The sequence below is a fragment of the Myodes glareolus genome, chromosome 24, assembly GCF_982192425.1.
Source record: "Myodes glareolus chromosome 24, mMyoGla1.1, whole genome shotgun sequence".
Taxonomy (NCBI): Eukaryota; Metazoa; Chordata; class Mammalia; order Rodentia; family Cricetidae; genus Myodes; species Myodes glareolus.
The window spans coordinates 18,291,620-18,312,026 of record NC_142049.1 but is presented as its reverse complement, the minus strand read 5'-3'; the positions used below and the strand labels follow the sequence as shown (position 1 = coordinate 18,312,026).

The 20,407-nt window shown below is 51.0% G+C and overlaps 1 protein-coding gene across 4 annotated transcripts in view; it reads right to left on the bottom strand.

Annotated features, from left to right (window-relative positions):
• Window positions 1-20,163, bottom strand: part of Ntrk3 (neurotrophic receptor tyrosine kinase 3) — a 376,580-nt gene extending 356,417 nt beyond the window's left edge. For 3 of the 4 annotated variants that reach the window (XM_087901410.1, XM_087901411.1, XM_087901413.1), the window contains exon 1: window positions 19,284-20,163. In XM_087901410.1, the coding sequence (XP_087757536.1) occupies window positions 19,284-19,531 (248 nt within the window). In that variant the 5' untranslated portion in view covers window positions 19,532-20,163. The remainder of the gene's footprint in view (window positions 1-19,283) is intronic. The other variant, XM_087901412.1, reaches the window with a different exon arrangement.
• Window positions 20,164-20,407: the final 244 nt, after the last annotated feature.

Sequence of the window (20,407 nt, the reverse complement as noted above, 5' to 3'; positions counted from 1 at the left end):
CTCCCCACTGCCCCCCTAGAACAAAGCCAGAAACCTGAGACTTAGGGCAGGGAAAACACAAATAATTAAATAAGCCAGAACTCCTGTTGGTAAATGTTGAGTCCCACTAGACACACGGTGTTTACTCTTTAATATTTAAACATGTTAATTAAATCTCTGAATAAACAAATATATTTTAGCAAGTAGTGCTCCTGAGCTGGAATTCTGTCACCATGCCCCTAGGTACCTTTCAGATGGGGATAAGTCTTCTAATCTACTTCCATGTGTTGACAAACCAGATAGGGACTGCCGACTATCCCAAAAGAAAATAGATAATAGCACATCACCCCTAGGGATTCCAGGATGTTCCTCGGCCTCCCTGGCCTTCCAAAGGCTCTCAGGCCTCCTCTTCCCAGTAGGTGCTCTGGTCACTCATGGATTATCCCACTGTTTACTTAGCCAGGCACACCTAAGTGCTAGTGGGCTAGAGACAGACAAAACAAAACCTATCCCATTCATCAAATGTCTCCCAATCATTTCCTTTGCTTTTTGTTTAGAAATTGCATATAGCTCCGGTTGGTGCCAAATCCTTTATGTAGCCGAGGCTAGCCTTCAACTGTTGGGTTACAGCATGTGCCACCAAACCTGGCTCTCACACCATCACTATGAGAAGCCCGTATTCACCAGGCTTTCTATGATGTCCGCTCCCTTCTTCTCCAGCCAGGGTGGACTGCCTTCAGCTCCTCGGGGTTCCCTTTCTCCCTGTCCTTCCTGTTGCCTGAAATAACACCCATCTCACCCGACCTCTCTGTGTGGCTAATGTCTGTTCCTTCTCCAGCTTTCGGTTTAGCTATCTCTTTACCCAGAAACATTTTCCACGTACCCTGCCCCTGGATGAAGGACCTTCCTAAGGTAGCCCTTCACCCATGCCTTCCTCTCCTCGGCCCATCTCCTAAGGTAAAGAGGAATCACCTCCTGTTTAACAGGGGAAGCCCCATGAGACTTCCCAACCCTTCCCACAGGACTCCCAGCTAAATCACTGGAAGAATGAGACACTAGCCCAGGGGAGTTGTCTGGCTTCCCTCTGGGAGGCATAAGGGATACAGCTTTGGTCCGCTGGGTGGCGGTGTGCCATTGCAGGCTAGAACACATCTCCCCAGGGGGAGCAGCTCTCAAGGAGCCCCCACTGTCGGCCTGGCCCTGGCTTCCCAGTGGCAGAGTGGACCAGGGAACTCCAAGAACACCGGTATGCCTTGGGCTGGGAGTCTCACGGAAGCTTCCAACTACTTTCAGAATTCTGACAGACTGGATCCCCAGGTCTGCCACCCTACAGATGGACCAACTTGAGCAGAGAAGCCTTCCTCTGTTCATCTGCAATGCAAAGACTCAGTGGAAGTCCCATGAACAGTTTCGCCTAACCCAGGTCAACCACCAGCCGTCCTGGATGTCAGCTGGTAGGACTCCTGTGGAAAGAGGCCAAGCCAGGCTGTGTCTTCGAAAGTGAAACACATTCATCATACATCCCGGAGATTCCCATTCCTGGGAAATGACCTGGGAGAAACAAAAACCATATGTTCGCCAAAAGGCTCGCGCGAGAGCCTTCACAGCGGCTCTAGCCACGAGTCCAAAACTAGAAGCTGCCCACGACTTCCAAAAACAGAACAGATAAACTCAGGTTGGCCACACAGTATAATACTACATAGCCATAAAAAGGAGCTCAATGCTGTTATCTCCAGCACGTGGGTGAATCTCAGTACCACATCATTCTTGCTAAATGTAAAGTACATGATTCTACCTGTATGAAGCCGTGGGTCACATATAAGCAATCTATTGCTGAGAAGCTCAAAACAGTAGTCACCTATGAGGAGCTGGTGGCAGAGACAGACTTGGAAGGGACATGAAGGAATTTTGGGTGGGGTTAGCAATGTCCTTGATCTCGATGAATGGATGTGGGGTCCACCAATACTACTATTAAATGACATACATACTCAAATAGGCAGCATTCACTAACATCTACCATTCTCTGAAATACATCAGGGCAGCAGGATGAAGCCAGATATGGGAGGCTGAGGCAAGATGATTATTGAGATCCAGAACAAAACTCTATCATATATCTTAGGCAGATCCCAAACTCCTTATGTAGCCAAAACTAGCCTTAAATGCCTAATCATCCTGCTTCTGTCGCCTAAGTGCTGGATTATAGGTATATTCCACCAAAGTTGGCAACCAGATCATCAACTCCATGAGAAGCCCAAGTTCACCGGGTTTTATATGATCTGCCTGTCCCCCCCTTCTCTGGCCACAGACATACATCAAGAGAAAACCATGCACTGGGCCAACATGAAGGCACACACCTTTAATCCCAGCACTTGGGAGGCAGAAGCAGAAGGATCTATGATTCAAGGACAGCCTGGTCTACAGAGCAAGTTCCAGGACAGCCAGGGCTACACAAAGAAACCTTATCTGTTTCAAAGAAACTAGGAGAGAAAGAGAGAGAGAGAGAGAGAGAGAGGTGACCATATGAAAGTGACTGTCTACAAGCCAAGCCAAGGACAGAGAGAGACACCTGGGTAGGAAATGACCCTGCTGATACCTCGGTCTTGGATGTCTGGCCCCCAGCACCATGGGAAAACACATTTTTTTTCATTTAACCTACTTAGGTGGTGGAATTTTATGACATCAGCATTAACTGATTTCCGTTTTATTACTTGTGTTTTAAATTTCAAATGTAATAAGATGCAATATTTTTGTTGCTTGAGGTTCTAGAGTTTTATTTTAATAGATATGCAAAAAGAAGGATTATACATCAAAAGCATTATCTACCTATCATCTAAAACATTGACATTTGTTCGGGGCTAGGAAAAAAATAAGATAAAATAAACACAATGAAAAGTTGGGCTTTCTAACATAAAAATAATCTCTATTACTTAGGAGGCTAAACAAGAAGATTCCAGGTTCAAGGCCAGCCTGGGATACAGTGTGAGCCACAGGCCAGCAGGGACAACTGGTTTCAAAATAAAAGGTGAAGGGTGAGCGTGAGGGTGCAGGGTGTTTGCCTAGGACTACAAAATTAAAGGAAACCATTACAAAATAAACTTAAGACCCTGCATACACCCTGTTTCCTCTCTTTCCCTGGAGACCAAGGCAGTTGGGAAACTGGCTTAGGCTGAGTTAGTGTGTCCTCTTACCATGTAACTGTGATCAGAAGCACTAGTACGTTGTAGCTATTAGTCGTGATATTTTACACATTGTCTTTGTTAGGGTTACTATCACTTGGATGAAACACTATGACCAAAAGCAAGTTGAGAAGAAAAGTGTTTCTTTGGCTTACACTTCTGCATCAAGCCTCATCACTGGAGGAAGTCAGGATAGGAACTCAAACAGGACAGGAACCTGGGGGCAGGAGTTGCTTCAGAGGCCATGGATGGGTGCTGCTTACTGGCTTGCTCCTCATGGTTTGCTCAGACTACTCTCTTGAAGAACTCAGGACCACCAGCCCAGGGGTGTCCCCACCCACAAATGCGCTAGACCTGCCCCTCAGTCACTAATTAAGAAAACGCCCTACAGGCTTTGTCTACTTTCTCAATTGAGGTTCCTTCCTCTCCAATGACTCTAGCTTGGGTCAAGCTGACATAAAACTAGCCAGCACACATATAAGGCAGGCAGTGATTTTTAATCAGCGTTGTTTGCGAAGCAGTGCCGTGTTACTCTATGGACAGCGAAGTTTTCTCTTTACCACAGAAGTCCATCATTTCCCTGTGACATGACTCACTCCTGGATTGAAATGTCACATGGTGACATCTCAGCTTATTTCCTACCACTTTGCGTTGACATATGCTGCTACAGTACATGTGGGAACCCAGGTCCTACAGTGAGCCTGGGTCTGAACCTCCACAGCCACCCACACCCGTACCCGTCCAGCAGCGTGTGTCTCTCCTGGCCCCTACTTCCTCAGTCGCAAAATGAGAGCAATCGTCACACATGTAATCACTGCGTTGATTAAGTGAACTACTGTGTGTCCCGTGCCAGGTGCACAGGAAACAGTTGGCGCACAGCGGCTGCTCTGACTCTATACACAGGGGACCGGAGCAGAAGAATAATGCACAGACAGGGTCTGGAGAACAAAGAGATTCTTGAAGGTAAGGCGACAGTGATGGGAAGGTCCCAGATGAGCCAAAGGACGACCAGAGACCCGATTAGTCAAGAGAAGCATCCAGACCCAAAGACTCTGGGTGGGAAATGTTGTTTAGGAATGGAGAAGGAAAGGTCAGGTTGGCCAAGGGCTCCAGGATTCCTGAGGAAGGATCATGGGAGAGATGTGCTGAAACCCGAAAGGGTCCAAATGCAGACACAACTCTAGCCTTTACCTTGGGGACAATTTGGAGCCAATGAAGCCTTTTGAACTGCAGTTCCACAGTGACGTCCCTTGCTTCTCATTGTGCAAAATAGTTATTCTTTTATCCCTCGCCTATATACATCGGTCCACATAAGTCTGAAAGGGTTCAAGTCAAGTGCAGCCCGGTGGGGAAAGATGAGTGAATGTAGGCCAAGGTCAAGACGGAGCCAGGTGCAATGTTTAGGGTGCAAAGCAGAGAAGGAAGCAGAAGGAACCTGGCATTGTGTTAAGCCCTGTCAGGACGTGTTTGGAAGCAGGCTGGTGTTCTTTGAGGAGGGAAGCATTCTGCAAAATGGGAAGGCACCATTGAGCCTCTCCAGACTATGCAGCGTGAGAGCCCACAGGAGTGAACAGTCACACTCCAAGTGCGGCCATGGCCCAGCAGCCTGTGCTCTCTCCCGCACCGCGATGTCTCAGGCCAGCAGCTAATGTTTGGAATCAGAAAGCCTTCAGGTGTATGTACAGGAATGTGCATGGGTATATGCGTGCACGTGCACACGCACACGCATGCACACACACACACACACACTCAAACCTAATCTAAAAATGTAAAGTATAAAATCTTAAACTTTTTGAGCACTAACCCGACACCAGCTGTGGAAAATTCTGCAAGATGAAACTTTGGGTCGTGAACAAAATTATTAAAAAAATGTCGTATAAATAACCTTCGGGCTATGTGTAGTAGGCATATATGAAACATAAATGTATTTCATGTTCAGACTTGAGTCTCGGCCCCAGGGTATCTTGTTATATAAATGCAAATGTTTCGAAATCAGAAAGCAGTCTGAAATCCAAAGCACTTGTGATCTTAAGCTATTCAGAGGAGGGGTGTATGGCTGTCATAACACCTGTCTCAGGAGGTTCTGTGGGTTGTGCAAAGGACCTTCGGATTGCTCATGGAACACGGTCACTCTTGCTATCCATGAATTCAAGTTTCCCAAGAAGATCTTTCCAGTAAGAGGAAACCAGAGCTCAAGACCCATGAAAGGATGAAAAGTATGGAAAGATGGAAAGCACACCCAACATCCAACGAGAGGCGCATGCACCATCAGCAACCCGAGAAGTCTTCTGGAGAGCTTGGAGACACGAAATGAGCCCGCTCTAGTCGATCGGTCTTTACTCCACAAAGTCCACTACAGGGACAGAGCAGAAGGAGCCATGCCAGCGTCATCTGTCCCATGATAGGCCCTGGGGAGGCAAGGATGCTAGAGGGGAGCCTGACAGAGTGTCCTAGACTGTGCAGAGGTCAGGAACTGGATTGGTGGGTCAGCAGTCACTGCCCTGGCATGGGTCTCAAGGAACAGGAAAGACTAGGCAGTATTTCTATGAGGGTGGAAGATTAGTCCACAAATAATCTCAGATAGAGATCTTTTCCCCTGTGACTGAGATTCGGAGGAGGGTGAGGACTGTTGAAGTTCACTCAAGCTACAGAGTATACCTGGGTGCTGCGGCAGAAAGATGAAGTCCTCTTCTTCAACAGCACACAAGACCCATTTCTTCCTCCATCCTTCATCCTTATACCCCCTCCCTCCCTAAGCCTCTCTCACCCAGGCTCACCTCTACCCATCTGGTTTTCGGACTCCACAACCCTCGGGTAGAATTTCCCTTAGGAACTTGGCCCTGAGGTCTGAGAGGATCTGCTCTGCCACCTCTGGCCATCTCCTATCCTCTAAGGTAGATCCCAAGTGGCAGGGGCCAGGGCTAAATGTAAAAGACCCAGAGAGTTGATGCTCAACCTTGCGCATCCTAAAATGGCCGGGACAGCTCAGACTATGTCTGCTCAGTCCTGGCATCACTTTCTCGTGGCTTCCACAGAAGCAGCTGGCCCATCACAGGCCCCCAAATAGCCCCACGCTGAGTAAATATCCAGAGAGACAAGTGAAGGAAGAGGAACCAGGGATGTCTGTCTATCGGAGAGCACACAGGACACACAGGTCTCCAGCGTCCTCATGCCCCCTCTCTACTTCTAGAGTCCTGGGATTTGCCTTCTAAGCAACCCGCTTGTCTCTAGAGCTTTGCTTCACATACACAGAGTGGCACAGTAGGAATGGAACTCCCCTTCCTTGTCTTCCTAAAATGTCATGAAGCTTCTGTGGGTAACAACAGGGCCAGGGGGCGAACTTCACAGCCAAGAGGCCCCAGCCTGGCATCTCACAACACTAATAACCAACATCCAAAGGACCTGGGGCAAGTAAGTCTAGAATGTCTAAATCTCCATTTAGGAACATTATAACCTCTCTATCTCAGGGAATCCACACACACACACACACACACACACACACACACACCTTTCATTTGAACGTTTCATTAGATGAGATCCTCTTTCTGGAGGGCCACCACAGATCATGTGTCTAATTTTAAGATGCGAGAGGGAAAAGCAATGCTTATTTTCTCAAAGTTGGACCCCAAGGCATTGCATCCTATCAAGCCTGTGACTGCTGCCAGGGACCGAGGTGACAAACAAGGGTCTCCCTTTCTTCTGTTTCCTACCACTGGAAGGGCAGAGCTGGCCCTGCTAGCACAGCTGTCCCGTCTTCCTCCATAGCCTAGTTGCTAGGAGACTCTAGACAACGAGGTCAGTGTCAGACACCTGGGTACCACACAGTCTACGCCCAGCCCTAGCTCAGTGTTCACAGTGGGCTGAAGTGTCAGCATCAGGCGCAACCAGCTCTTTGTCTGCTGTGGACTTTAAAAACTGTCCTTGGGGAAATGATCCCTGCCCCTCAACATCTACCCCAAGGACAGAAGCCAGAAGCCTCCATAGAGCACAGAGCACAGCGCTCCCTCCTTGAAAGCGGGAGAGCTGGAACCGATGACCCTAGATCCTAAAACTAAGATACCCGGACTCTTCCATGTAGTCCTCTGTTTACTGCTAGGAACTATGAGGGACCCTCACTTCTCTTCCCTGCTACTCCCTCCTGGGTGCAGTTGAGACAATGTGTCTGCCAAGGGACTGTAACTCCCTCTCCCCCAGAGCCTTGCCCCTTCCCCCTCCCCTCATGTTATTTCCCACTCGGTGTCTTCTCGCCCCATTTGTTAAAATGACTGCCACTTAAGAGGTGGCAGGGAGTCAGAAATACAATCTGGAGCAAAGCTGATATTAAATAACTTCCTGAGCCTGCACGCCTGCCAGTGTTCCCTCCTGGGTCTCAGGTGCATACATGAAGAGGTGAAGAGGGGTAAGGATCCAGAGAGACCCCGGTTCTAGCCTCAGGGCCACTCCTTCACTAAGAGAAGCCCCCTGCCTTCTCCAGGCTGCATGCATCACCTGCAGAAGCTGAGGTTTAGCTGTGATCAGTACACAGGTTTTACTTGACCACCCCCACATCACCCCATACACACACAAAGCAAAGGATATTTAGCCAGCCTGGAAACACCTGCTAGCCAACCAGGCCAGCCCCTGTTTTCCAGATAGATACACAGACCACAGGACCTTCAATCTCTTAGCCAAGACCAAGCAGACATATTAAAGCTCCTTAAAAATATGAACACCTACCATCAAGGGTGGGGAAGAGGGAGGAAGAGAGAGAGACGCCCTAGGAAGCCCCAAGAAAGGTCTGAACATTAGATGCCAGGATTGATCGGGGACAATAAAGTTAGTCCATTTGTGACTTCCTCCTACAGGTCCAGGCAAGAAACACTACTAACGGCTCTTGCCATGCTAACATCCTCAGCAAATCACCCACAGCCCCCAGAAATTAAAGCAGCGCAAATACCAACCATGGAGCCTCTGAACCCGGGATCACCACAATATCCAACACCTACCCAAGACTTGCAGTTCTTCATTTCAGCCACTAGGTAGCGCTGCTTCCCCTAGTGAATTGGAACCACAGAGTATTTGTGAAAGAAGGGGAAACAGGGTTATGACCTAGCTTCATCCTTCTTCCAGAAAAAGGCCAGCCACTGAGAATCCACCATGTTCCAGACTTTCCACACATCATGCAATTTAATTCCTGCGGCAATTTCTCCCAACCACACCCCCTGTAACATCTCACCTTTCACGTGGATTTAAGAAAAAAAAATGGTACACAGGTACACAGAGAAACTAAATAACTTGACTCATCATTTAAACAAGCAAGAAGAGCACAAATTGGAACCCTTAGGATGACACCAAATTCAATGACCTTTTTGCACTGCACAAATAGACCTCCCTTGAGACCTCAGTCAGTGCAGTGACCTGTGGTTAAATCAAGCTGGTTGGCCGTGACCTCAGAGTTACTGGTATCTGGGAAGGGACCAGGTGCAGAGTCGACTTTTCTCAAAGGAGCAATCACAATAGGCTACATAGCACCTACACAGCAGAAATCGTGGTCTAGTGCCCTCTTGTGGCTAAACATGGAACTGGAGCAATATACTTGATGGATAGGCTTGGACAGGAGGGATTTTAGGTTGCTCCTGCCACATTAAATACCTAAACTCTTCCTTCCAGGGCAAGTCCTGGAGCCCCCTCTGTAGCTGGTTTAATTACAGTAACCAAAAGGAAATCTGTAAGTGAATGGCAAATGATATAGAGCAAGATTAGCAGCAGAGCCATGGGGATTATGTCTGCAGGAGGCTAGGTACTCCTAATTTAACCTGGTCAAAGATTTCTATCATCCAAACCCCTGGGGCTAGAGATTTGGAAGGTAGGCAGGGAAAGGCTTTGCCTGGAGCCCTCTGACCCTTGATAGGCCAGACAGGTGCTCCCTGGCCTGGAGACAGACACACACTTGGCTGCTTGTCCCCTTCCTAAACTGTACACTGTGGTGGCGTTTCCGATGCCTCCTGCAGCTATCTATGTATAGGTGCTGACTACCCTCAACATCCCTTCATCCGTATCTCCCAGAGCCCCCAAAATGTCACTGTTCCCCACCTCCTCCAAGTTCCCATTTACCACTCAGCCTCTGTAACCCCAGACTATGAAAGGCGCCTCATAATGCAACCGACGCAATTTTCAGCTAGGGAAACAGATTCCTGAGTGACTTGCCTGGGTCCAAAGGAGGAAAGGACTCTGAGCCAAAGTTCCAAATCTCCTGGGGCTGCACTGAGCTTCCTCTCGGGGAGAAAAGAACAACTGAAAAGCTGGGGGCATGGGAACCCTTCTAACTGAACCCCTAAGAGAAGATGAATCTGTTAGGGAATGCAAAATGAACAGGATGCGGGAAATATCAGAAGTAGGAAGAACAGATGAAGGGCTTGAAAATACCCTTGCTTGTGAAGATGCCGGTCTGGAATGCTGTGTTGGGGAGCAGGAGGAGGGAGGCAGGGAAGCAGCATCGGGAGCCGCCCCACATCCCACACCCACACCATACACATCCTCATGGTGATCTTACGGCAACTCTGGACCCTTTTATTATCACCATTTTCATATGAGGAAACCAAGAGTCAAAGAAAAATGAATAGCCAGTCTGGGTCACCACTGAGAAGTGGCAGGGTCATAATCAGGAACATTTATTTGTAACCTCCATCCATACACGGCTCTTCGTGCAAAGGACCCCAGCTAGGATAGAGTACTATAGATGTTCGCCCCATTCCTGCTTCCCAGTGGCTCTGCCTTGAAAAGAGTCAAGAAGATGTTGGTGGGCAGGGATGGCTCACAAGAAAGAGTGTCTCATCTATATGCGTAAGTCAGTCAGTTAGGGGCTGGCTTTTGGGACAGAGACAGGCCCTGGGCCCATGAACTCAGCACAGAGAAGACAAGCAGCTTCTAGAGGTGGGGGCAAGGTCCGCTGATGGGCCAGTGAGCACAGGAAACCAAGCGTCCCACTCAAATCCAGGACTGCCTGGAAGAGAGGGGGACCACTGGGTATCACTCACAGCAGGCAAACACTAACAAAGGGGGCATTTTCGTACCCCCTACTATATCCAGGAAAAGCACACTCGGGGTCCCCAGGGGTTAACAGACAACTCTGAGCTCCCACCCCTGGAAAATACCGGGGTATCATGTTTACTGAACACTGACTCGGCATTCGGTAATTGCCCAATTCGGTGGAGAGCAGCGAAGGGTGAAAGCTACACTCACACTCTCAGACCAGCACATCAAGCAGCCTGAGGGAAGAGGTGTATGAGGCTCACTTCTTCCAAGACACTGACTCCAGGGTCACTGCCAGCTTTCGGTGTCCCCATCAAGCCTGAGATTTTCCTGAGCAGGAACATATGCCCCTCTAGTTCATTTCCATTGCCCAAGCCAGAGCTCTGCTCCCTCCTGCTGCTTCTGACACTAGACAAGGTGAGGAGAGGCTGTTCCTTCTAGCCTAGGCTCCCTACAGCCTCCTCTCACGGAGCTAGAGACTCCTAAGACAATATAGCCAGACTGGTATTTTGGTATCACATCTTTGGACCACACGGATACAGCGAGAATAAAGCCTGCTATACAGAGACTCCCTCCCAGCCAGAAACTCAGCCCTGACTCCTGGCAGGCTCCAAAAATCCAAGCTGGCAATCCACTTGCCGCTATCCCAGCTCCAGCTCTCTCCTGGTGAAACCACCAGCCAAGGATCGCCGCGTGCATCATACTGCCCTCTGGTGGCCATCAGGAGTCTACACAGAGACAATCTCGGCAAAGCTGGAAGCTGGCGGCTTTAACGTTTGTTTACAGAAACCTCAGACGTGATGCGCAGGGAACACTGAGAAGAGGCACTTGTGCGTGTACAAAGACGCCCCCAGATGCGCACGCACGGCACAATGTACTGCTGCAGGCAGCCCCGGTATTAAGACTTTGAGTCTCAAACAGCTCCCTTCGTTTCTCCCTCTCCAGGGAAACTCGGGAATCTTTCCTGCCTCTGCAATCCCTGAGCCTCTGGTGCAGACATCAACGGAGGTGGGGGTAGGAACTCTAGGGCTGCAAGGCCCAGCATCCTCGTCTGCTCGGTGCTCCTAGCTTACTAGGCTGCAGCATATCAATTCATCTGTCTGCCAAGTTCTTCCTCTGAAAAATTGGATTTGGCCCAAATTATTCCCCACCTCCTTTTCCTGATTTATGGTTCAAAGTCTTGATCGTCTCCCTAATTCAAATCCTCCCAGTCATCCAGAAATGGAAAGAACAGGGCACTCGTCTGACCACACAGCCTGTGAAGGAGGTCAGACAAACCATCCATGTAATGGTGCCCAGTGACCTTGCGGGAAAGAGAGAGTCAGATGACCCCACTGCAAGGGTGGATACTGAGGCCACAGAGGTTCCGTGACATGGCAAACTCTTGCCGTGAAGAGGCAGCAGCAACAGGGTTTGCCCAGCAACGTTTTTGCAGGACCCTCCAGCTGTCTCCATGGGGACGTGGGTAGTCACCACTCACCATCATGGCTTATCCCTATGGGAGACAGAAGCCTCATCTGTGAACAAGAACGGTGGAGAGTCCAGCAAGAGGAGGGGGCTGGAGGGAATGAATACTACTAACTCAGAGAAGCAGCAAGATGAAGGCTCAGAAGCATCCTGAATCCCACCTTCAGGAATAACAATCCCAACATCAGCTTCCAAGGCTAGCTGACCAGCCCTTCAGACTTCTCACTACATACCTTCTGCTTGTCTCCAACGACAGCTTTGGTAACCCCAAAGTTCTGACTAAGAGAAGTTAGCCAGCCCTCTCCTCCCCTAGCTAGGCTCTCTCTGGCCACAAGTATCATGAACACTGTCCTGATGACCCGGCCTCAACTCAGAGAGGGGAAGACTACTACCCAGCAAGCAGCTTCCTGCAGCCCTGCCAGCCTCAGCTTGTGCCTGGGCTACTGTGGCATCGGGTAGACCTCGGAGGTCAGGACAATGTAGGGGAGCCAATGATGCCTGGAAGAAGGCTGATGGGCAGTACTTTGGGAACAGACCAGGAAGAACCAAAGCCTCTGTTTCCATTCGAAGCCTGGGGCTTTGTTGTTCAAACACTATGCCTTGCCTTATCCCATTGGTCTTCCCGACAATACCAGCCAGGGCAGTTCTCACAGTTTCAGGGAACTGGAAAGATAGGAAATAAAGCCTCGAGGCCCTCCTTGGCCTCTGTGTCCATTCTCTTATTTTATTATTAATTTGGCACAATAGTAATATTTTATAATTATATTTATTAATTTACTATTAATAGTAATATGTTACTATATTCACATGTGTGTCTGCATGTCTATGATGCAATCACATACACACACACACATGCACACACATATATAGCATACAAAATAATATAAACAATAAACTTAATATTTAAATGCCAGACCACTTCAACATTTCCTGGCTGTATGAAACTGAGTTCCTTCTTTAGACTTGGCTTCCCCATCTCTAAACAGGACTGATGTACATTTAATTGACAGGATTGGGACGGTGTCTGAGATGCAGTAAGTGTTGAATAAATGGTGACTATAGCCGGTTATCAGGTACTCGACTCTGTGGTCAGTTACTGAGCGCTCAGTAAGAACTGGCTCTTGTTAGTGAACATATATTGACGGCTTCCTCGCATCAGGCTGTGACAGAGGACACTTGAACCTTAACAGCGCTATCCTATATCAGTTTTTATTATCTTCATCTTGCAGATAAGAAAATTGAGGCCCAGGGGAGCAAAGGCATTCGGGCACAGCTCGAGAGAAGCCAGGCTGGGAAGAGCAATGGGATAGAGAAGTTGCCCAAGTCTCCATGTCTGATGACGCCTGCTTAGAGTTAGAATCCTGACTCTTCAACCACCCGAAACTGGACCCTTTGTGGTGGAGCAAGCCAGACAAGGGCACCAGAGACAGAAGTTGAAGCCAAGGGAAAAGTCCCCCAAAACTTCTGAGTTCCCCTTTCCCCAGTCATCTGTGTAAATAGCTCAGCAGAGTCTTCGTTGAGTTTATCTCTAGTTGGCGGGGGTTGCAGGCTGCAAGGAAGGAGCCCTGGGGCTGCCAGCTTCGCATAGTTGCTGCCTCTGGGGACCCTGAATTTGGAAACATTGCCCCCGAGGGATACACAGGCATGGAGGAAGCTATGGCTTTGACAGAGTCCCCCCCCCCCCAAACAGGACACAAGGTAGTACAAGAGGCCATATCAGCACCTGGGGGTGCCACTGGGAACAGAGGTCCCCTAACATTCTGGGCAACTCAGCTGAATCCCTTCTTCTCAAGCCCCTGAGGCCCAGGAAACATGAGAAAGGCCTGTTTACAACCTTGTAGGCCTTTCAGTTCTGACTTCCACAGAACTTTACCTTACACTCAAGAGAAGCAGAAGCTCTGGGGCTTCCCCAGAGGGAACTCCAGAGAACTCTCGCTGAAGGGGATCACTTGAGTTCTCCCTCTTGACAACCGTCAGAGAGAAACCTGCCCACGCCGAGCCACCAGAAAGTGGTTATTTTTTTTTTCAAAGCAGAGGCCAGGCATGACGCAGAAAATGACCTTGGACTCTAGTTGGGTCATCCCAGCGGATCCCCAACAGATCCGGGTGACACAATCCTCATCAGCCAGAGGTATGGCCCTCAGCCACCCTCTCCAAGTCCCTCAGAGCGCAGTGGTTCTGTAATGCTGCTCTTTGGTCAAAAGAGCTTTCTGGAGGAAAATCCTCCTCATTTCCCTTTAGCAAAATAGGCCATAGGATACCCAGCTAAAGGTTCAGCCCAAGGGCAACAGAGCCGTGGGAACCAGACCAGCAGTGGGGGTGCACTGAGGAACAGCTGCAGGCTCTTCCAGCACCTCTGGTTCTTTCCATTGGAACCTCCATGGTAACTGAATCACCTAAGACTCTGGTTCCGCTCTTGTTGCTGTTCGATGAATCTGTAAAATGGGAATAATCTGCCCTGCTTATATAACTTAAATGGCTCTTACAAAAACAAGGTGAGCCACAGCAAACTGAGGCTTGGGATAGAATTGACTAGCGGAACTCTGTGTAGACATGACTCCGCTGCAGAGGGTGTCATTTGCACGACGGCCTGGCCCTATGAAGGGTATTTCCAGCATTGGGAACAGATAGGGAGCTGAATACACCTGTGCCCACTGAGCCAGGTCCCATCTTACATTCCCCCTCTCCGTAGCAGTTAACAAACCACTTCATCAGAGCACTGCGTGCAACAGCCAAAGACCCCCAAATCACCTCTCCTGTCCCATCCCCTCTCGAACTCAAGAGTCTTCCACTCACACCAAGGGCACCATGTTGTTCTGATTATGCATGATTTAGCAATAAAATATTTATCTCACAGCCCCCAAACACTCATATTTATTAAGTTATTATATGCTTAGATATCACCAATCCGTACATTAAATATTAACTATCTCCCGTTATCGGCAAGAATAATTTGAGATGGATGTTCTAATATTTTCTGACACACCGTGGAGACCTCTCTCCAGCACAAGGATAACATCTCCACAAGGACATCTCTTCTAGGCCTGAGCCCAGGGATGGGAAGGCGAGTCATGGAGTCAGTTGCTCAACCACTAAGGAAAGGCCAGGGACCCTCAAACAGTCTGAAGTGTGGCGTTTGGTCTCGGTAGTTCATGACAAACCGTGTCCTGTGTCACAAATCCTGGCAGGTTCTGGGTGACCTGACTTTTCCAGAAGTGGGAAAGCAGATGGGGAAAAGGCAGTGGCTCACAGCCAGGGTGAACTCGCCTATGCCCTCCTCCTGGTGGTATCACAGAGTCACTACAATTGTCCAAGAGGGACCCTTAAATGAGGCCTCCTGGGGGATGTTTCCAGGCACTGAGATGGCAGATGTCCCAGTTGGAAGGGACACTCTGACCCAAGGCCTGGATTCATAGTTAGATGTGCAGGTTGTGGGTGCCTGGAGCCCTCCAGGACATCCCAAGGCAGATGGAGAAAAGCTAAGTTATAATTCACTGTATTCTGTTCTTTTCTTATTCCTAGACTGCCACTGTCCTCCCCCCCAAAAGGCAGGTGATCGCTGCAAGAGCCACTCAATGGGGCGCTAAAGTGGGAACCCCAGATCACAGTAGAAATGTCATGACACAGGAAGGGCCATACACAGGAAGGGCCACAGATACGTACCACATACCCAAGACACATCTGGAGAGGAGCCATCATCCTTCCCAAACATGAAGGGTCAGCTGGCTAGTCAGCCAGGGCAAGGATTGGGGTTTCAAGGCAAAGAGAGCAGCTAGAACCCTGCAGGACCCTAAAGAATCTTCCAGACCTCAGCTCAGCCCTCCTGGTCCCACCATCCAAGCACTCACTCTCAAAGCTGCAGCCAAGGTTCCACGAGATGTGTCCAAACTATCATGTTCTCAGCTTTCAGGTAGCTGATATTCTTGGCTCCAGGGGTACTATCAGAGTTTACTTGATACCTGGGCATACTTGAACTTGATTCTAGGTCACGGGAGATGCTGACACCCACCAACAACCTGACCGCAGTATGAAATTCTGCCACCAAAGAAGTCCAGGGCTCCGGCTACCTTCCTGGCGATCACTCTATCAAGGGTATAACCTCATCCCTTTCAGTTCACACCTCCAAGTCCCGCTTCAACTCGGCCTATCTCTCTCAGGCTTAACCCCAATCCTGGGGCTCTGAACACTTTGTCTAACTACCGGGGCCTTGGAGCCTTTAGGGCCTGGTTCATACTTTAACTAGGATTCCAGTTCTGACCGGCTTTTGTCAAGACTGGGTCACCCACCTCAGTTCCTTAGAACCGAGGAACCTAGAGAACAGAGGCCCCAGATGACCCTTCGGTCAACAGAGAGTTTCCCAAGGAAAAGGGAAATGCAGAACTTAAGAACCTGCCAAACACCTGGAACCCTGTGGCAGTTCAGGCGAATATACAAATGGCGGCTCAGTGCCCCAGCCACCAGTACATGGTCTTTGCAAGTCCAGGCAACCCATCTCAAGAGCATCTGCCCCAGCGATGGCACTCTCTCTACCTCCATCTTCATCCGACCACTCAAAGGACACACTGTCCCAGACCAACGCAACCCCATAGGCCTGGCCTAAGAAGGCAGTCTCAAGCAGCCACCATCTTGGCCACTACCCTCCGGCCTTTGTGTCGTCAGAGCCTGGTAGGGTGTGGCTGCCCGTGGACCATTCTGGATGAGTCTATGGTGTACTGAGAGCTACAGTAGCACAAAGGCTGCCCTTTGGAACAGAAATGGAACCGAAGGGAGGAAGGGATCTGGAGGGAGGGGGTCCTTTGGAGCAGCTGGACTATGAACGGAAGCAAGACCCACACTTCTTCCCTGAAGTCTAGCGGCTCGTTTCCCCCTCATATTAACAGGGCGGTCAAGAGGGTAGGGTTTCTTCCACTCAAAGCTCTGGATGGATACAGTCCCCACAACTGACACCTCAAAAGAATTGGGGCTATGAGGAAACAAACCTTGTCCGTCTAAAAACTCCACACAGAGTTCGCTATCTGAGGAAGAATACCTTAGAACAGCCAGAGAAACTGTCTGTCCATGTGCAGAATCTGTCCGACTGCATGCCATCACCCAGAGCTCCAGGCTGACAGGCCATGCCCCTCCTCACCCTATATCTCTAGAAACATAGCTGAAGGACACCTTCCCAGGCCACACGGAGGTTGGACCCTCCCTTGCCCTATGTTCCTCTCTGTCTTCAAGCACCCACCCCTTCCAGTAGGCCTTGGGTGGGAGCCTGGGATGTTATGCAGACCAGTATTCAATGCTAGAATCAGATGCTAGGCCTGGGAAAGGCTCCCTTGTCCCTTAATCTTCCATCTCTAAAGGGGTAAGCTGGGAATGAGAGCATGTTCATCCCTAGATGAGAAGGACTCCCCTCCCATCTTGAGATTCTCTTTCTCCGGACTGGGAGTCTGGGCCCTTGAGTTTTAGTCAATACTAGACACACACGTAATAGGACACTGGGGGAAAGATGGGGTGAGAAGGGGTCATCCAAGCCCTGACCTCTGACTTCCCCCACCACTTACTCGGTGGTGTCAGGCGGATTTAGGAGAGTCCAGCACACGCCAAGGGGCTCCCGATCCACTCCCTGCTCATATTGCCACTGGTACTGTCCTGGGATCCTCTAATGCCCAAAGGGAGCAAGAGGCCACCTGTGTCCCCTTCTTCCAACAATGTCTCCAGGAAAGACCAATCCTACTCTCCCCTGCAGAACCGCTTCCCCAAGCCTCCTTTTTAGAGGTGTGACATCTCTGTGTGACCAAAAAGAGCCTGTGTGATTGTGATCAACCCTGCCTCCCTGAGGGTTCCAAGGGATCTGCACATCCATGGAGCAGAGAACAAGCAGACACAGCTCACCGACACCCAAACTCTCCAACCCTTGGCACAACCAATCACCTGAAATTCTCCAAGCCCAGCTCCAGAGCAAAAGCCACTAAACTTGCTCCATCCATCCCTCCACCCAGGGGCCCCCAGAGGGTGCACTTCCAGGTACCAGCTTCCCTGACAAGCCCCCTCCAGACCTTGCCCCAGGCATCCTCGGATTTACTGGATGGGCATTCTGGCCTGGAAGGGAGAAGAGGCTTTTCCCTTCTCCTCCTCTCCCTTCCCCTTCCCCCTTGGCTGTCTAGCTGGTCATCCTCGGCCAGGCTGAAGGTGGTAAGGAGTGAGTAGTAGAGCTAAGATATGGGTCAGGCTTGTCCCCTGGACCAGGAGTCAGGGACATCTCCTAGGGTTGTCCATTCCCTCAAAGTGTAAGCTGCAAGAACCAAGAAGGCTGGTGGGCTCTAGAGAGAGCAAAGACTGCAATTCCTTCCGGCTTTGTAGCCCCGAGGCAGTGGCCGGAGCAAAGAGAAGGTGGACACCGAGCGGGCAGTGTCCATAGTACACTGAGTCCCTTCTTGCTCCAGTCTGTACCTAAGGAAAAGATCGGCCCTAAATGCCTCCCCCAGAGCCTGGCCACTTTCTACCCATCCTTTAGAAGCCCTGGGACAAAAAGCAATGAGGTGTCCTCTGAACATCCCAGGGGCATTCACACCCTTGGGGGTGTGGGGGGGGCGGCAGCAGGGTAGGAGGGGTGGTCGTCACCTGGCTGAGGGATGAAAGAAAGGCTATGCCGGCTCAGGGTGCCTGAGCTCTTCCTTGCTCTCCCTCCCAGGCCTCTGGTCCCTATCCCTACCAAAGAAACACAACAACAAGAGCAGGCCACCACTGCCACCGCAGGTCCTACTCAGACGGGGCAAACCAGGCAAACGCCAAGCAGAGTTCAATTTTTGAAATAAACAGAATCGCAGAATTGAAGAAGGAATCTCCTTCCCCAAACACGGGTTCTCCTCTCTTCTCCCTCTAGCAGCCTGACTCAGAATTATCCTGGGCAGTTAGAGAAGCCCAAGCCAGGAAAGGGTCTGTAGGCGCCCAGATGCAGATGAGGGTGGGAAAGGGGGGGATACCTCGGAAATGCCCAAAATGGGATTGGAGAGGGCGGCGGGGGAAAAGGAAAAGCAAAGAGGTAGGCGTCCATGACGGCCTGAACACGTCCGAAGTCTCCTCGGCTCCTCGGGAGCAGCCAGCTCCCAACTTGTTTACTTATTGGCATGTTTTTGCTGTCTCCAAAAGGAAAGAGTTAAAAAAAAATCTCAACTGGTTCCCAAGCAGTCCCTATCTGTCACCTTCCCTTCTCAGCTAAGCATTGCCTCTGCCGCCGCTATCCGCCACCGCCTGTCAGGAAACCGAGCCGCCTCTACTTTATACCACTTGAGCATGGCCAAACTGTTGCTATTTAGTGGGGGGCAAAGAACCCAATTCGCACCCTCGAAACGAGCCGGCAAAAGGGTGGAGACAGAAACTGGAGCTGGGCCCCGGGTGCCCTCCGCCCGGAAGGGTCCTCTCTAGGGAGAGGTACCCACCAGCATCATCCGATCACGCCTGGCTAGGGCAGGAGTCACCTGGAACACGCAGCCCTACAGCATCTCCCGAGCCAGGGCGAGCCTGACGCGCGCCCGGCAGGCTGCGAGCAGAGGCGAGCTGGGGAGCGCAGGGCCGGTTCCCGGGCCGCGGGCGGGCAAGAGGGAGACGCGGAGCTGGGGCGTGGAGTGGAGGGGGGGCGGGTTGGGCAGCGGCCGCCTGACTTACATGGAAGTGATATTCCTTGAGATGTCCGTGATGTTAATGCTGGCGTTCCCATTGCTGTTCCCTGAATCCTGCCCTTCCAGGAGGGGGAAGAGGTTCCCATCGTCCGGCCGCCGGCAATTGATCTCAGTCTTGCTGCAGACACAATTTGCAGGGCAAGCCAGCACCGAGCCCACATAGTCCAGCCAGACGCTTCCCAGCAAGAAAATCCGCCAGAAACTACACTTGGCTGGGCAAAGAGAGACATCCATCTCCGATCGCTGCTTCTAAAAAAGAGGAGGAGGAGGAGAGGAGAGGGGGGTGGGGTGGGGGGAGTGGGGAGAGCAGGGGGGGAAGGAAACAAAGACGGCAAGGGAGGGGGAAGGGGGAGGGGGGCCTCTGCCTTTGAAACGCCGAGCGATCAGATGCAAAATCCTTCAGCGTCGGAAACCATCGCGGCCGTCGCCGCCGCCGGGTGGGAGCCGCGGGGAGCGCCTAGTGGCGCGGTCTGCCGGGCATGGTGGCCGGCTCGGCGCTCGCCGGCTTGCGGGGTCCAGGAGCTCTGGAAACGAGGCGCACACTCCGACTCCGAGACTTTGCAGGGTTGCAACAACAGTCGATGGGAAGGCAAAATAATAATAATAATAATAAAAGGGAAAAAATGGTGCTAAAGTCACCAAGTCCCACCTCCTGGGCAGAATTAAAACGGGCACACCTGCAAAACACACTCGCACACACTCACATACACACGCGCGGAGCTGGAGGAAGGAGGAGGAGGAAGATGCAGTCAGAGCTGCAGCAGCCGCCGCGAATGGCTCGCTACGCGCCTGCAGAAATGTACAAGTGCTCCGAGCCTTACGAAACGCACGGGTTATCGGAGCGTCTTCCTCGGCTCCCTCCCTCCCTCTTCCCCTCCCTCCTCCCCTCCCTCGTCGTGGCCTCCTCCCCCCGCCCCCCGCCCGGGCTGGGAGAGGCAGGAGAGCGGAATCTCTCCCTCCCTCCCCTCCCCACACCCCTTTCTCTCCCCGCCCGTCCTCTCCCTCCTGCTTCCCCACCCACCCACCCACTCGCCGGCTCTCGGCTCTCGCCGGTATCTCCACCCGTAGCCGCACCGCTGCCCGCCCGCCCCACGCCTAGCGGCCCCGCGA